General features: G+C 51.0%; 5 protein-coding genes across 5 annotated transcripts; 2 read left to right on the top strand and 3 right to left on the bottom strand.

The window, feature by feature from the left end:
• Window positions 1–476: 476 nt before the first annotated feature.
• On the bottom strand, window positions 477–1843 carry M436DRAFT_61628 (uncharacterized protein; the record flags this gene model as incomplete). The annotated part of the gene is made up of 6 exons (XM_013574189.1): window positions 477–662; window positions 724–958; window positions 1017–1087; window positions 1151–1461; window positions 1525–1677; window positions 1735–1843. The coding sequence occupies 6 exons, from the start codon at window positions 1841–1843 to the stop codon at window positions 477–479; spliced, it is 1065 nt and encodes a 354-aa protein (XP_013429643.1).
• Window positions 1844–2961: 1118 nt separating this feature from the next.
• On the top strand, window positions 2962–4440 carry M436DRAFT_41797 (uncharacterized protein; the record flags this gene model as incomplete). Its single annotated transcript, XM_013574133.1, has 1 exon — window positions 2962–4440. The coding sequence occupies one exon, from the start codon at window positions 2962–2964 to the stop codon at window positions 4438–4440; it is 1479 nt and encodes a 492-aa protein (XP_013429587.1).
• Window positions 4441–5898: 1458 nt separating this feature from the next.
• On the top strand, window positions 5899–6684 carry M436DRAFT_40818 (concanavalin A-like lectin/glucanase; the record flags this gene model as incomplete). Its single annotated transcript, XM_013573954.1, has 3 exons — window positions 5899–6058; window positions 6118–6465; window positions 6527–6684. Coding segments are annotated over 3 exons (666 nt in total), but the record flags the coding sequence as incomplete, so codon positions are not given.
• Window positions 6685–7732: 1048 nt separating this feature from the next.
• On the bottom strand, window positions 7733–9838 carry M436DRAFT_41749 (FAD/NAD(P)-binding domain-containing protein; the record flags this gene model as incomplete). Its single annotated transcript, XM_013574126.1, has 1 exon — window positions 7733–9838. The coding sequence occupies one exon, from the start codon at window positions 9836–9838 to the stop codon at window positions 7733–7735; it is 2106 nt and encodes a 701-aa protein (XP_013429580.1).
• Window positions 9839–10724: 886 nt separating this feature from the next.
• Window positions 10725–16865, bottom strand: M436DRAFT_41476 (WSC-domain-containing protein; the record flags this gene model as incomplete). Its single annotated transcript, XM_013574077.1, has 5 exons — window positions 10725–11615; window positions 13227–15823; window positions 15856–15860; window positions 15905–16680; window positions 16731–16865. 5 exons carry the CDS (start codon window positions 16863–16865, stop codon window positions 10725–10727), a joined length of 4404 nt encoding a protein of 1467 aa, XP_013429531.1.
• Window positions 16866–17607: the final 742 nt, after the last annotated feature.

The following is a 17607-nucleotide window of genomic DNA, read 5'->3' as shown; positions in this document are numbered from 1 at the left end:
GTCCTGGCCATAAGTCGTGGTCACCCGCCTTTGCCGTTCGAGCCGATTGATTATTGATCGTGGTGTCTTGATTATACACGCGTATCTTTGCACTCGCATCTCAGTCTTCTTGTCAGGTCACATTATACGACAGATGAATCACGGACGATACTGTGTATTGAGTGGGTTTGTCACTCAAGCGGTGGCAGCGAAGGGTCGAAGTTCGGAATCAAGCATTGCCCCGATCGGGTCAATCCTTTCGCAGCATGTGCTCATCCATCCATCGATAAAGCAATGGCTTGACACACCGGCGTGACAAGAACCAGGTCGGTGCATAAGCAATAGGGACTGACTTCGTGAAAATCATCTCATGCTGCATTAGGGAACACAAAGTTACGAATTCGCGACAGTACGCGTGCCAAAAACGTCCGCCAGCCCTCTCTGAGTGAGAACGCAACTTCTCATTTCATGTCGAGGTGCCATCATCACGCCAACTATCATTCTTGCTCGTATTTCGCCACCTCCTGCTCTGTGGTAACTTTCACCGCTGGTCGAAAAGGCTCGCTATCTCCGAATCTCTCGGCAGTCAATCCTGCATATCCCGGCCTGGACATGCCTCGCTCGAGTTGACGTTCATACGATACTTGACGCAGTCGATTGGACTCTCTGGGTGTAAGTCGGAGCTGTATTGAAGTTCCGTCAGCATGTAGCTCTGTTACTACCTGCAGGCTGTATGGCACTCACGTAGCATTCAATGGCGAAGGTGTGTAGCAGCAGAGCCAGCCAACCTGCTGCTCCAAAGGGGATTCCCAGTGCAGCGGACAACTCCATGCTGTTCGAACTTGCAAAGTCGGCTGTGACTATGACGGGGAGATCTGGTGTGTTGCCGATGAAGTAGTCGATGCATTGTGGGTATGCTGCAAGGGTGTCGTTCTCCCCAAGAGCGAACGCGATCTGAGCGCAGGGTCGGACAGTGTACCTGAAAATGACTGTCAGGGTTGTCGGGTCATTGTGTTCGGTTTCCTATATCAACTCACCAATTTCTGCCCATACTGATGATTTGAGCTGAGATGATCATAATGATGCGAATGGTGATGATAGTTGAGAACTGCAAATTGTACTCGTAAGTTTCGAAAAGTCTTGACAAGTGATGCTGAGAAACAACACGTACCCAAGCCCACACTCGCAGCATCCATGCCCGGTGTTGATCAATCTGCAATAACTTTATATTCACCCAGGCCATGATGTAGCCTAGCGTTGTCAAGACGACCATGGCTCCTGTCCAGGTTTGCGTGGAGAAGTCGCCGCCGAATGCGTGTTTGGTGATGATTATGGTCCCGGCATTGCTGATCAGTGAGAGGATGACTACAATGTAGCCGTTCATGCGGTGGAATAAGAGAAGTTTGTGGCGTATCACTGGGATGAATTGGAGGATTACGAGGAGGGCGGCGGGGATGATCGTGTAGAGGTGTAGTTTCATGCCTTTTTATTTCTATCAGTACCTGTATCAAGGTAATCAGGGTGGGAGGTAGAAGTGGAACGAACCAATTTTGAACGGCACTTGAAGATAGTAGTAGCATTCTCCTGGTGCGGCGCCAGTGCCTCCTGATGCGTTTGGGTTGCAGAATACGCCGTTGAAAGAGAGGTATTGGAGTCTGGCGAGGGTAAAACCCAGGAGGTAGCCTAGCGCGAGGAATGCTGGACATGTTGGATGAGTATCTGGGTTGGATGGAAGATGATAGAGGGAGAACGTACCGAGGATCGCGTTGTAGCCTTTCGAGAAGCCTAGTGGGTTGTATACACGTCGCATGGTGCGGACGAAACCATTGGCAGGCACCCTATGATCTGTCGACGAAGACGCCATAGCTGGAAGAGATTTTGTCAAGGTTGGCTCTGGATTGTGTGGTATTGAAGGAGTGTCTCGACAGAGAGAGTAACGGTAACAGAGTTTCGTTGAGAGGTATTCTGATAGGAGCTGAATGAAATTCGAATGGATTTTCGATATTCGGATGCTTACTCCTGGAGACAGAGGCTTCCTTTTATTACTTACCTTGCCTTCGAGCTTGGCTATCATGGTAGTTGATTACAATTGGTGAATATGCCGAAAAGAGATGGAGTCTGCGACTGTACATCTCACATCCCGATCGGCAGGATTTCTGCGTATAGAGCTGTGTGCATTTCCAAAGCAAGTGGTTGTTTTTGCGGATGGAAAGTCGCGTTTGTGATGTCGACGGTCGCAGAGTCCCCCCTCGAAGCGGTTAGACACAGCGAGGCAGAAGGATGCGGCCTTTTGTTACGCCGGCTCCCAAGCTTCCAAGCCTCCTGGCCAACACCAATCAATTATGGTGGAAGGATTGCAGAGATTGATCTATTGCAGATGCGGTAGATGCACGTGTCGGGAGCTGTAGACTGACGCACTGTAGCTTGCTGGCGATCGGGACGTGAACCAGTGTCGCGACAGACTTTGTTGTTTCCCAGTCGATGATGGTCTCACATTTGACGCCTCTGCGCTGCAGCATTCTGACGATCGCGAAGCAACACACAAACCTCGCTCTACGATGACACATGCCAGGCCCCAAGTATACGACATGTACGTTGTCATGTATACTCTCAGAACACAGCTGGCCCGATGACGCCGACATGTCGAAGGATTCTGCGAAGCTTATCGGCAGTACCGATAGATAAGGGGCTGGATCCGCTCGCAAGGCATACAGGCTCGTAGCCTCACCGTGTGCTGCATTCTGTCAATTCCACTTCGCTCTCACAATGACACACAGACGGAGCTCATACCATAGAAATACACAGTCCTTTCCAAACGATAACGAAAGCCACAAATAGCCGGTAACAGCACGACTCTCCCTGGACAGCTCCTAGTCGCTGATGGACTTGTGCACTCTTATCGACCAGCGTGACATAGTGTGCACGTGGAGGAAAGTGTTGATCGCATATTGGAAACGCACCGGCTGAGAGACGACGAGCAACATGCAGGGCGTGCGAACCACAAGAGGTTGTGTCAACTGCCGAGCCAAGAAGAAAGGCTGCGATATGAAGAAGCCGACGTGCGGTCGCTGCTCAAGATTGAGAATACAATGTACATTCGAGGAGAGAAAGTACGTCTTTGTCAGTCAAGATGGCAGTCGCAGGCCAGGCAACTTCTTGACATCGCCTTCAGCGGTTTCGCTGGCCAAGACCGACTCTTCGCTTGTTGTGGATGAATTCTTTTGGACCAATTACCTTCCGCAAGAAGATGTTTCTCTAGATGGCAGCATCGGCGGAATATTGTCGGCGCCTTGGATACCTGGTATCCGAAAACTGGCAGACACAGACAAAGATGTCAAGAACGCCTTGCAAGCTTGCGCACTAACCGGTTTTGGATGGATGAACAACGATCGTACACTGGTTGTACGAGCTGTATGGTTCTATGCCCAAGCACTCAAACAGACCAATATCGCCCTAAAAGATCCCGTCGCAGCACTTGGCGACAGCGTACTTGCCTGCTGTCGACTTCTTGTCCTGTTCGAGATGCTACAACGGATATCACCTGAGCCCACGGCCATGGATCCGAAGCGTAATCAGATAGCCGACTGGCGAATGCACGTCGAAGGCACGTGCCGCCTGATCCAGCTCCGAGGACGTGATAGACATCTGTCAAGCCTAGGCATGGACTTGTATGATGGAGTTCGCTTGCCAGCAGTCATACAAGGTCTCTCAAAACGTCAGCCGAATGCGTTCACTCAGCTCGATTGGAAACTCCCCTGTCTAAATATGAGAGACAGACTGTATCAACTTATCAACCCTGTTCCGCAGTTGCTGCAAGACTTCGATATTTTCCATGAACATGGAACTCGCATCGACGATGGTCTGGTGAGCCAGCACATCGCTTATGGTATGAAATTGCTGCGCAGCGCTCTGACTATCTGCTATGATCTGCAGGCCTGGGAGTCCAAGGTCCTGAGACTATGCTATGGGAAGAAGCCCCTTTGTGACCTGGGTACTGATCCTTTGAGCTTCATGCCAGGACACGGTGGAGAACACAACACACTCTACGATTTCTGCCGACTTCACGGCCATGGATTCTTCTCGACCTGCACACAGTATTGGACCATGTGCAACATACTCTACGGCTCTCTAAGAAAGTTCCACCAACAACTCCAGGATTTCATGGATATCTGGGTCCTTGAAGAAGTGCTGCCCACCATACCTGTATGGGTAACTCCAGAGCTACCAGCCTTGAATATCGCAAAGGTAGCTGGTCATTTCTTTGCCCCAGGGATGGGTCTCTGGGCTGCTCATGGGGCAGTGTTTCCTATCAGTACTGCACTGTGGCACTTTGCCAAAACTGGCAGGCGAGACTCGCCGGCTTTCAAGTCGATGACGGAGGCTTTCACAATCAGCAAGACCGGTGTTATCATGCGGGACTTCCTCAACGCGATCGGTGTGGTGTGGCAGCTCGAGGGTTGACGTCTCAGACATTGGTCTTTGTTGCCAACCACTCTTGACAAAAAGGATCGTTGATCGACCATCCGGGACATAGGCTTCCATTTTTTTCTCTGGCAAACAAAATGTTGGTTGTCCTGTTGACGCTGGGGCTGAAAGTTTTCGGTCTACCACAATTCTATCATAGACCCCCCAAGCAGACAGTACGGCCGTGTTGATCAAACTCTTCAGAGTTCAATAGTGGTGGCAAAAGACAGTGGAGGAGGATGGAGAACAGCATGTGCTCGTTGGAGATTGTCGATCTTAGGTCATACAGATCAGTGTATGAGGCATTTCCATGCACGAAACAGTAGCCCCAGGCGGTATATAAGAAATGTGTTTGCTCCTTAAGGCTGGCAATCTCTCACATAGCATGTCATCAGCTCGCTCTTCTCAGAAACTCGTCGTTATTGCCAGCGGCCTCCTTGCGCAATATGTGATTCATTGCTTTGGTCTCGGCCTTGTCGCTAGTGGCCTTGCCCTTATCACCAGCGGTGGCGCTTTCGCTGCCGTCCGCTTTCCTCACGAAGAGATCGACCTCGATCGAGGGCAAGGAGACCACAAACTATCAGGCCGCAATTAATCTGGACGACGGTGTCCCAACCGGTCCCCCGGAGTGGACTACTGGGACCAGTTCTGCCCTCGAGCGCAGTATGGTTGCCGATGCAAGTCCTTCGATGATCGCTTCTTATCCTTAATCTGGAACTCCGAACAAAAGACACAAACTTGATGCAGCAATATGGGGGTATGGAGAACCTCGATATGTGGAATCTTCGGAGAAATGTGGATGACATAATACCTGGTGCTCCTAAGCCTTACTAATTTTGTCGTTTAGCTTCAGCAGGTGCATCGCGAGACCCTGACGATAGCTGCCCTGGTAGTTAGACTTTGGCAAATAGACCCGAATGATATTGATATAGCCCTATGCTCTCTTGTACGCACAGACATTTGGCTTAGAATCAGCATTCCCGACATTTCCATCAATTAGCGCCAGGGACAACATAACGACCATTACGCGTCCTCGGAAGATTGCTTCATACCTAGGTTATGACGGATGTCTACTCTGTACTAACCTTCCACTATCAGAAAATTCTGCTCTACAAAACAGCGGGATATCGTATACAAGCATCAATGCTATATAGTCCCCTCCAGATTCACCAACAGATTTAAGAAAAACCAATTGATTTCAGTCGTCAATTCATCGGACTGCTATCGAACATCTTTCAAGTCATTCCAAGCATTATCAAACCCAAGACTCTCAACAACTTCAAACATGCTGACCAGATTTGTTTACAATGGGCTGTTGGCAGCACTCGTTGCTATTGCCGCACCTGTGATCAAGGAGGACCCTGCGCTCAAGGCTGGGGACGAAACCATCAATGGAACCTTTTATGCGGTAAGTGCAATGTCAAACATGGGTATTGTCCAAGAACTGACGAGCCACAGGGCGCTGTGCACTCTGGCAAACATTTGCGGGAGGTCAGTGCCGACATCGTCCTTCCCAAATGTAGCGTTGGCCTACCATATAGTCAGTACGACACGTACGAATCTGATGGATGGGTTGGCATCGGCGGTTACTCAGCCGGCGGTTTGATCCAGACTGGTGATTAGACTCCATATCATGGCGTGTCCCGTACTAAGCAACATACTGATCTGCTCCAGGTGTATCCTGCTATGTTCAACAAGGGAAAGATCCGTACTACAAGATGTGGACGGAATTCTACCCTGCACTCGAGACCTTCTATGAGGATGAGAACTTACGAGCTGGCGACGTGATTTCCGCTCGTGTGGTAGCGCACAGCGAGTCATCTGGAACTACATATCTCCACAATAAGCGAACAGGCAAGAAGTTTTCGAAGACCTACACCAACGAGACGAGCGAGTTGAACTTTGAAGACGTCGAGTGGGTGACCGAATCGCGACTCTTTACAAACCAACTTGGTCCGCAAGGTAGTCCCGATGCCAAATTCACACCTTGGGAATTCCGGAACGCCGCGTATGCCCATAAAGGTATGCTGAAGTCCATCGAAAACCTGACGATTTTCTCTTCAACTAACGAAGATAATGACAGGCGGCAAGAAGCAGAAGTTTAGACTTGTTACAGGCAGTCACATGCTTGATACTGTGCTAAATAACGCTACCATTGCTAAGGGTATCCTTATTAGTCCAGGACATATCCAAGTTAACGACACAACCCCTACAAACTTCACTGTTCCTGGATTCCCCTAGCTATCATTAAAGACATTATCTATAGCCTTACGTTACCGATTGTCTCCAATCAATGTGTTGGGAGCCTCGAATATAGCTGATCCAGGATCCAAAGTCGACTGCGTTGAATTGTGTGATCTGTACGGAGATGATGACTTGGCTGATCTGGATGAAAATGACTTGCCACAAGGCACGGATTGATTGGAAGGAGAAGGAGCGAGCGGTGACTAAAGCACTTTGTAGAGGCGGAATCCTTGGATGATGTAGAGCAGCAGACAAGACGATCCCTACCAGCAACTTCATCTATGGGGATCCTAAAACCCAAATCCATCTAGCTAGAGTTCTGAAAGTGATCTAGGAAGTGATTCGTGAAGCCGCGATGTCGTGTCTGCAAGAAGCTGTGAAGGAACATGCAGGATATTCAGAGCTGTCAAGTCATGAAAAGATATCCTTCGAAGGCACTAATTCCAGAACGCTCTTGGAGGCACAATGTGTAAGTGTGATACTCGCAATGTGTTCCTGACCACGCGTAGCGCTCGCTCGAGGACGTCGACGCTAATGAGACTTTGGGATGAAGCGCTTGGGGTGTCGCAATCAGGTTCTGGCATAGGATCATCCTAGTCTTCCTCGAACGATCTGGTCCAGTAATCATACTCCAATTCTTGCAGTCCTAGGCAGGCGAGGAGAAGGCGATACAGAGAATGCTCGTTCATGCGATTATAGGCTAGGGTCAAAGAAGAGAGTCTTGGTCATACTGGTTGTTGATCAAGGATTGATTGCAGATAGTTGTCGGTAATGCTGTGGATATTCAAAGACACATGGCGTACTGCTGGGAGAAGCATGAATAGAGCCTGAGGAGCATATATTGCATGATTGAGCGGTGGCCTACCTCTGCCCATCCAGACCTTGTCATTGAATGCAACTATCGATATAGTGTGTAAGTTTAGGAGCAGCCTCGACAAGTGTGAAGCAGAGCAGAATCTCAGAGAAAGATCTAACGTAACGTATCGGTTTTGCTAATAGACCATGCGACATATCTTTCAATCATCTGACCACTCTACCTGATCTTTCAGATGCTTCCATTGATCTTTCGAGCGCCTCTCACGTACTTGCTCTGCACCACTCTACCGCCGACAGCACTCTTCATGTAGCAAGCAGTTCCAGACATGGAAATGTCGACGCATCCCGTGAGAGCGTCGCACTTGTTGATACAGTCTGCAATGCGATTGCTGGGGACGTTGACAGATGCCATGTCGTGCCCGGCGCGATCCATATAGCACTCGATCAAGAAGACTGCGCCACTTTTGGCAACGAAGGTTGTACTGTTTGAAGATGGGCAAGTAGGGTTTGTCGGATCCGCGGTGTTGGAAGAGGAAGTAGTCGATGATCCGACTGACGAAACAGATGAAGAGGGTACGACTGTGCTGAGCGTAGTGGCAATAGATGATGATGACGTGATTACATCGTCGCTGGATGAAGTACTGACCGAAGAACCCTTGGTCGCGCCCAGGACAGATGATGTCGAGAGAAATGATTGTTTCGGCAGAGCAAGTATTCTGGCGGCAGCAGCCTCGGCGGCAACCTGAACGGTGGCTTGCAAGTTTCCTGTAGGCAGATCTGGATGCATGGAAGCGTCGACCACGAACAGATTGTCGGTGCCGTATATTTTTAGCTCGAGATCAACGACAGATGTTCCGTTGTTGATACGGCCGTCGTCAATACCCATCTTGGCGGTTGACACCCAGTGGCTACCACCTGTGAAGACTTTCGACAGCGAGGCGCCGGTATCGGCAGGAGAGCCAGCATAGATCAAGCTCGAGCCAGTCTTGCGTGTCTGAACGAGTAGGTTGTCGATGAAGGAAGCTAGGGCATACTTATCTTCGGCAGTGTTGAGGTAGGGATCGACAGAATAAACTGTGTTACCGGCAGGGGTGATACTAAGGACACCACTGGATGTGATACCGTGAGTGAGATAGAGCTTCATAGACACCTGGTTTTGGCCGCTTGCGTAGCACGTGCCTTGGAAGAAACGAACACTGCCGTCAGACGTGGTGTTGGATGTCCACATCGTGAAACGCTGGTAGCCCTGCGTGAGAATGCCGGTTCCGTGGCTGTACATGTCTATGACATTCGATGATGGACTGATAAAGTAGGGCGTATCCAGAAAGTCGACGAGTCCAGTGGTATTGAAGTTCAGAGTCACGATTGCGTGGTCCTTAATTCCTTGACCGACAGGGAGGTTGATCCAATCAGAACTTGGGGGTAGAGTAACGTTGTTAGTGGACGCGCTGCTAGCAACGATCTGCAGCTGATCATTGGGTCCGATACCACTATTGAACAAGATACGGGGAGTGGAGAATACGCCGGATGCCAGAATGACCCTCCCGCTAGCGCTAACGTTGATAATTTGACGCTGGCCAACGACCTCAACCTCAACGCCAGATACAATGGATCTCTGTCTGACGACACGGATCACTTTGGTGTGAAGCTGCAGTTTGAAGTTTGGCAGTGCTTGGGCGAGCGGAAGATAAGTCAAGACAGGGCCGGCGACGAGACCATCTTTGACACTATATGGGGCATGGCTGTAGACGTTGTGCTTGGAATTGGGCTCAGCAATAGCATCGACAGATTTGTAGCCCTGGGTGTCGAAGAAGTTGGCGAACGCGGTGTATGATGTCTGATCGTAGTGGACGCCATCCGCTGAAGGACAAGTTGATCCAGGATTGCGAGCATGGACTCTCTCTGCCGCACTTGCAACATCAGCCCACTTCCAGCCAGCAGGCCACTTGTCGTCAAAGTCGAGGTTCTGAGGCGGAATGTACGCGAGCTGATTGACCATGGTGCCGCCTCCCAGGACACAACCTGCGTTGCCAGCCGTATCTGTGCAGTATTCGCTTTTGTCGGCAAAGCTGGTCTTGATGTAGTGTCGCACGCCAGGCACATCGTACTGTGTCACCGTGTTGTTCCATGGTAGGATGTCACGTCCTCCCCGACTGAAGGTTGATGCGTTGCCTCTTTCGAGTAGTATCACGCTTGCTCCGCTCTCTGCAAGTCTCTGGGCCACGATGATACCAGCAGGGCCAGCTCCGGCGACAATGTAGTCATACGACGGGGATGCGGTCTGAGCCGAAACACCGAGTGCAGGCAGTAGCAGAAAAGGAAGGAGCCAAGACATGAAGGGCTGGATGATCTAATAGATCCAGTAAGGAGACAAAGATCAGATAGGATCGAGTGACAAGGATCAGATAAGATGGGCACTTTGCAAGGTAGATATACTCTCCACTTTTCATGTTATAACACTTGCACGGCCGATTCTCGCCAAGTCCCAAAGGGCATGAGCGTGTTCTCGCCATGTTGGGGCGTTCGGAAACAGTTGTGATTTGTCAACAGAGATGAACCTCGCATCTCAGACGGTGAGACGGCGCCATGACCTGAGGCTAAGGATGATACGGAACGCCATCTACCAGGTCGACAAGACGACCCTGAACACTTGTTAAAGGCGATGTGCTTGATGCTTTGCGACATCGCGTGGGGACAGACCTACCCCAATGGAGCAGTTTCTTCGAGCCTGTGCAACGTAGAGCAGATTCCTAGTGAGCAATGATGATCGATAGGGAGGGCAGTACAGAAGAGCCAAGACGGCGCGGATGCTTGAAGGAGCTTGAGCGCGACTTCGTCGGCACAAATTTCCATCACGGGAGTGGACCCTAGGATCTAATCAGATTCGGAGATGAAAATTTTCCGATTAGAGTTTGCTGTTGGCAACACACGAGAAAGGGTCGGTCGCAGTCGAAGAAGGAGCGATCGCGCACGCCCAGCAGACCTGCTCCAACTGATATAAGTCACCATCGCAATAACCATGATACTAGGCGGATTCTCCAGTTCCCTCACTGTTGAGAAGCGCATGAGCCTGACGTTGTCGACAAGTCGACGCCTCAAATCATGGCTCATAGCCTTGCCCACGACCGACAGATAGTCGCGCTCCAAGGAACAATTCGAAAAATCGGCATTCAATGTGCTCGAAAAGCTTGAAGAGCAGAATCAGACTTGAAATTTCTAGCCTAATGGTACCCTGAGTACAACCACCTTCGCTGACCCGCCGCTGTCACGTTGAGATTGGTATACATGTTCAGCCTGTCCGGACCTCCGCAATACTCAGTGCTGTTCCCTTGACACACCATATTGCAACCTGTCTGCGATGGCGTAGACCCTTGCACCAGAGCAGAGCCGGTGTGGATCACATTGCCACAGAAGCACTGGGACGCATACTCCAGACCCCAATATCGATAGCCTACGCAAGCCTTCATGCATGCTTCGACTGTGACGTTTGCAGCGGGTACTGCATACTGCTTGTCGGTCAATGCTCTACTGTTGGTAGCTTCAGAGTAGCAACCAAGATACTGCACGCCAGTCAAATTACCGACAGTCACGGGCTGTACTGGTGGAGAAGATTGCGACTTGTAGACTGTCAATCTGTTGCCGCCACCACAGGTTTCTGCGCTGTTTCCTGAGCATGGCATATTGCAGCCGCTGGACGCAGGTACCGAGCCGGCGTTCAGTTGGTATCCGCAATAGCACTCTGATGAGTACTCTGTTCCAAAAAATGTGTAGCCAGCGCATGCTTTGGCGCAGTTCTCGTTGGTGATATTGTTTCCAGAGATTGGGTTCTGCAGGTCAGAAAGCGCACGCATGTTGGTTGCTTCGGTGTAACATCCATAGGCAGTCCATCCTCCAGCAATTGTCGCAGCCGCTGACGAAGAGCTAATTAAACTAGAAGTTGTGCTCACCGCAGGCGACGAAGCACTGCTCGATGTCATGGAAATTGATGGTGTTGGCGTGGCCGAGGATAATGAAAATGAGGGACTCGAGGTGCTAGTTGTGCTCGAAAAGGAGGGGGATGTGGAGCTGATACTTGTTGACGAAACATAGCTCGATGGGGATGATGTCGCAACCTGGCTGACAGAGCCACTCGAAGCGGAAGCAGATCTTGATGATGACCCAGAAGGCGAGCTTGGGGCGGACGTACTTCCCGCCGGATGATTTGAAGACACTGATGAAGATGACGTGGCCGACGAGCCGGCAGCGACAGACGAAGTGGAGGGGGTTGACGTGTTTGGTGAAGCAGACAAGATGGTCGACGCTGACACGCTAGACGATACAGTCGATGCTGAAAGACTTTGTGTAGAGGGTGAGCTTGTCGAGATCATAGAGCTCGACACTGTTGACGAGTTTGTCAACAAGGACACCATGGATGATACGTTCGTGGTTGAAGCCATAGACACCGATGAGCTTGCTTGCGAGGCTGAGCTTGACGTCGAGATAGAGATATTCTGCGACATCGAAAATGAGACAGTCGACAGGGAAGAAGACACAGCAGTCGGCTTGTAGCTATTCGAGGTTGAGATCTGCGATCCTGATAGAACGGAGCTCATGTTCGGAGAGACCAATGATGACGAACTCGAGGACAGCGCAGGTATGGTTGTGTTGGAAGGAGAAATTGCAGATGAAGGCGAGGATGAGGCCAGGGACGTAGACCATGCGGAGCTCGAGAGCGAGTATGGTCCAGTACTTGACATCGACGCTGTCGATCCAGATGATGTATTGCTTGGATCATTCGAGCTTGTCAGACTGGAGGACGAAGTAGCGAGGAGTCCGGAGGAAATGGTCGATTCTGACGAGGTAGTGGAGCTGCCCGACGAGCTTGCAAGTGCACCACTCGAGCTCAGCGACGTGGGTGGTTGCATCGAAGAAGTACTGGACGGACTCGATGACGATGAAGAGCTGCTAGACTGCACCTGCTTCGCCATGTAGAGGTTCAACCTGTTCGGACCACCACAGTACTGAGTAGAATTAGCAGTGCACAACATGTTGCAGCCAGTACTAGCTGGAGACGAGCCAGCCACCAGATTCGAACCAGCGGATAGGAAGTTCGAGCAGAAGCACTGCGACGAGTACTCGACTCCGGCGTACAGATACCCTGTGCAGGCAGCAGCACAGTTCTGCACTGTCATATTTGAGCCTGAAATGGGCATCTGTACCTGAGACAGCGCCCGACTGTTGGTGGCCTCTGAGTAGCAACCTTGGTAAGTCCAATTGCCGAAGTTGCCAACTGTGACGGGATCAACGATACGAGTGACGTTGGTGTTGGCGTTCAGACTGTACACGGTCAAGCGATTGGGACCTCCGCATGTAAAGTTTGAGGGTCCTGCGCATGCCATGTTGCAGCCATTCAGAGCTGGGTTGCTCCCTCCTGGTGCGACCGTAGAGTTGCCTCCAAGAGTATTGCCACAATAACATTCGTCCGCGTATTCGAGACCGGCGAATTGATAGCCCGAGCACGCTGCGGCGCATGAATCCGGACCCACGGTCTGCCCGTTGAGAGGATTCATCGCTAATGCTCGGCCAGCAACGTTGTCGAGCCAGCAGCCGAAGTAGGCATAATTGCCGTCAGAAGTCATGTTCTGGATGCCTGTAGTGGCTGCGGGTCCAGGATTCACATTGTTGTTATTATTGTTATTGTTGTTCCCGTTGTTACCTGCCCCGTTGCTCGAAGAGATCGGTACTGTGCCATTGTATTGGAACACATTCAGACGGTTTGGTCCACCACAGTACTCCGATGAGTTACCTTGGCAGAACATGCTGCAACCATTGATGTCCGGGTTTGTGCTCGCCTGAAGCACGGCGCCATTGGCCATTGAATTGCCACAGTAGCACTGGTTGGCATATTCCAACCCAAAAAATTCCCAACCGAGGCAAGCGGCGGCGCAGCTCTCATACGTAGTGCCGGCAGCAGGAGGGTTAGGAGCAAGGCCGCTCAGTGCTCGACCATTGACATTATCTGACCAGCAGCCTGCATAGGTAAAGTTACCTACGCTCGACGGGATGGGCAGACCGCCAGGTCCTGATGTTGCATTACTGCCCGGTGTGAAACGTGTAGCGTCATAGAACACCGAGATGAGTCCTGCGCCGGTATTACCTCCACAAGTATCATTTTGATTGCCGGCGCATGCAAAGTTGCAGAGCGAGTCTTGAACTTGTAAGTTGAGCGGAGGCGGAGTGTTGCCAGCGTAGCACTCGATCTGGTACTCTGTACCTGCGAAAACGTAACCTCCCGGAGTTGCTAGATTCTGACATAACCCATTGGTGTTATTGTTACCAGCATATAATTGGTTCGGCAGGATCTTTCCATTGGTATTGTCTTGGAAGCAGCCTAGATAGGTGTAGACCGGGTTGCCAGTGCTGTTCTGTGGGCCAACGTGAACACTTTGAATGATGCCTTGAATCTGAACAATATGGACACCGAAGTTTAGATCGTCGGTGTTGAGCGTCCAAGTATTGTTGACAGGCTGATCAGGCTGGTTGTAATGCTCCGTGGGCGGCGACATCAGCACTGTTCCATACACACAACTATTTGGTGCAATCTGAAGCTCTTCGTGAAGCTCGGCTGGGTCGTTGATGAAGAAGATGCCGTTTGGTGGCTTGCTTTTCGAGATATCAAGCACTGAGCCGCCCTCGTTACAGATCTGTATCTGCAATGATTGAGTCGTGCCTGCTTGAACATAACCAAAGTCCATGACTGGGGCGCTTTGCGTTGTCACGTCAGCCCAGCCATGTTCACTTGTTGAGATAGACATGTTGGCTATTGGTGCCGTCGATGCTGACCCTTCCAAGATCGTATCGGTTGCACCACCATTTGTCCAGATGTTGAAGAACGAGAAGTAGTTTCCGATGCCATCATCAGGCGCAAAGACTAGATTCACGATGATCGACTGCGATGGTTGAACAGTGGAGTTCACGGCGGGAAGATTGGTCGCATAGAATCCTGGGCCCAGGATAGACGTTCCGTTGTCTGATTGAGTGACATTGGTCCATTCAACATCATCGTCGTCGATCTCATTTTGCGTCCAGGCGTAACCAGTGATCAGAAGAGGAGCAATACCATCATTGCGAATGGTCATGGTGGAGCCGATAGTCTTGCCATCAGAATCCCCGGACGAGCCAACCAGGATGACTCCGCCAAAATCGACTGTCGATGGTGTCGTATCTAGGAACGGAGCTTGGCTCACTTCTTTACCGGTCAGGGAGATCGGGAAGACGGTTGCGAAGCCTGTTACAGCATTGTTCGTCGTGATCGTCAAAGGTGTAGACTTGAAACCCGGGCTAGTGTTTCCAAAGGACGCATTGACAGCGTTGGTGACAACAGCTTGAGTCAGATTCCAACTAACTGGAAAGCTGAACTGCTGTCCTGCGGCAATGGCACCCCTGGGCAGATCGGCCAGATGAACAACGAAGTTGGCGTCGGCAGTCTGAATGTTGACGATCTGGTTGATGTTGATCAAGGCAGTGCAAGTGACGGTCTGTTTCGAGAATGATCCGAGGGACACACTGCCAAAGTCGACAGGAGAACTACAGTTCAGTGGCAGATTCACTGGGGAACCAAGACAATAGAGATTGCCTGTCGCGTCTGTCGTGTACAGTCGAGTGTCACCAAAGCTGGGTCGCTGGAACTTGTTCACGCCCTGGATTTGAGGCATAGCGATGGACTTCATGGTACCGTCGGACTTGGGTACGGCATACCAAGCACGGATTCCAGCGTCCGGATCTGTCATCCAGAGGATAGCAGTACCAGGCTGCCCATCTAAGCTAGTGACTGTAGGTACACCAACTCCGACACGACCGGCCGAAACCTCTTTGGTGGTGGCGACTTGCGCAAATTGAGGTACGCCGGATCCGTCGAAGCCCAGCTGATATACGTAGGTAGGGTAGCCCACTGGTGTCGAGTAGAGAAATCCACCTTCGAGGGGATATGAGCCGGAGCCACCAAAAACTGCCTTCTGAGTGTTGATGGTCTGGAGGATGCCATCACTGCCGCCTGAGCCTTGTTTGTAGCCGCCCAAGTTGTCCGCGTTTAGAACGTAGATCTTTCCATTCTTGCCCGCACCGACAGCCATACGACTGACTCCTGTGCCCTTGAAGACAGTGGGATCCAGCAATGTCACGCCACCGGATCCAAAATCTTGGTCACCGCCATCCATATTCTCGTAGTCATAAGGCTGGAAGTAATCTTGAGTGCTAAGCTTCCCTGTCGATGTGTCGATTGCGAGGTTGACCACTGATTCACCCAGGGTTTGGCAGCCACTGCGTCCAGAAGCGGGAACGCCTAACCAGAAGTTAGCAACGAAACGATAACACCAAGCCTTCTTGCGTCGAGAATGTTCCGGATCGAGACAGATAGGTAGACTTGCCGTTGTTCTGATCCGCATTGCCATTTCCTGTCGCGAAGAAAAGCCGACTGCCATCAGTAGAGAGACCAACGCCAGATTGCCAGATACCACCTTGACCACCAGCTCCATTCTGCAACAGACTGTCGCTGTGGGGTGTCAGAGGGCCGACACTCACAGCCCATTGTGAGGCGATGTTCTTGTTCACGATGTCGATGCCAACTACCAGTCCAGTGTAGTTGAACAGGTCGCAGTGCCCGCCAAACCCTCCATAAACATAGTTGCCGACCTGCACAAGCGATGGACGTTGCAAGATGACTCCACCGACAAAGTAATCTTGGGCATCGTTGTCTGCAACACTACCATCGATCAGGATAGGATAGCCTGGGACATCTTGCAACGTAGCAAGAGAGACGCCGTGAAAGTAGTAGACACCATTCGGAACGCCAGTATTGCCTGCGACGCGATAGTTGGGAATGTATGTCTTTGAGAAGAAGTATGCAATCTCTGTGGCCGGATCGATAATCGGTGTGCCAATGATACCAATGGTGTTAGGGATGTCGGTGCATCCAATGTCAGACTGCAGGAAAGGAGTATGTACTTGACGTGTGTTGATGATGGCACCAGTCTTGGCGTTGAGGGTACGGATGTAGTTTTGAGACGAGGCAAGGAACAAGATTTGGACGCCGGTGGCTGCTGGTGTAAAAACCAAGGGTTTGGCATAGAACTGTTCTTTGGCATTGAAAGATACCTTCCAGAGCTGTCCGAATTGTGCGCTATCAACAACGGCCGGGTCCTGACTGATCAGCGAGGCTCAGAGAGAAAGAGGGCAAATTTCGTTCTTACCATGTTGTGGTTCGGCAAATAGCCCGTTTGTGCAACGTCCGCATCTCGGTAGCTGTCAGTTGAGGCGACCGCTGCGGCATGTCCGATATAGCACGTTATGGTCCAGAGGACAGAGCTTGGCCAAGAAAGCTTCATGGTAGCTGGAAAAAATAGATATGAGTGTGTTGTTGACAAGGAACTTGTAACATGTACACCGACCTGGCTATATGTATAGCGTAGACACATGCAAACTCGGGTTCGTCCTGGACCGGTTATCAGGAACAGGTACACTCGCTTGGATACTTGTGCTCGTTCAGCGCTGATGCTTGCTTCAGCTTGCTGTTCGAGCGGTCGAGATTGACGGTGATGCCGTGAGATCGTATCAGCTCGGTGCCATATGTCAGCTGCCATTCAGCGCAGTATTCCCGAGTATAGATACCAGATTCGGTACAGACATCTCAGGGTAATTCCTCGGCTCTGTCACGCGAGACTTCTCGCCTCCGGGGTGCATGAACCTTGAATGTTTTCCAAAAACAGCTGGGCGACATTCCAGAAACAGATGCGTGTGGAAAGTTCAGGCGACTTCATCAAGAATACGATCGAACCTGCGGCACCCAGATATCACATCACACCTCGTGACCTGAAGACTTCTGGTCGACATAGCTGATGTGCAGGCGTTGCTGTCGACTTTCCGCGCATGTGCAACGAATTGTCAACCTGCGCGTGGCTGTGATGGCGGCCTGGTCTCCGTATGGGACGGTAGTGATGTCGAACCAGATCCTCAAGCAAGCAGAGCTTAACACCCCATTTGGCAAAGCCTATGTCTCGTGATGTCTCTGAGGCTCCGATTGTTCAATGGAGGAAAAGGCACAACTTCCGTCCGCTGATGCCTGGATGG

The sequence above is a fragment of the Aureobasidium namibiae genome (genome assembly GCF_000721765.1).
Source record: "Aureobasidium namibiae CBS 147.97 unplaced genomic scaffold scaffold_4, whole genome shotgun sequence".
NCBI classification, from domain to species: Eukaryota; Fungi; Ascomycota; class Dothideomycetes; order Dothideales; family Saccotheciaceae; genus Aureobasidium; species Aureobasidium namibiae.
This window is presented reverse-complemented; position numbering and strand designations above follow the sequence as displayed.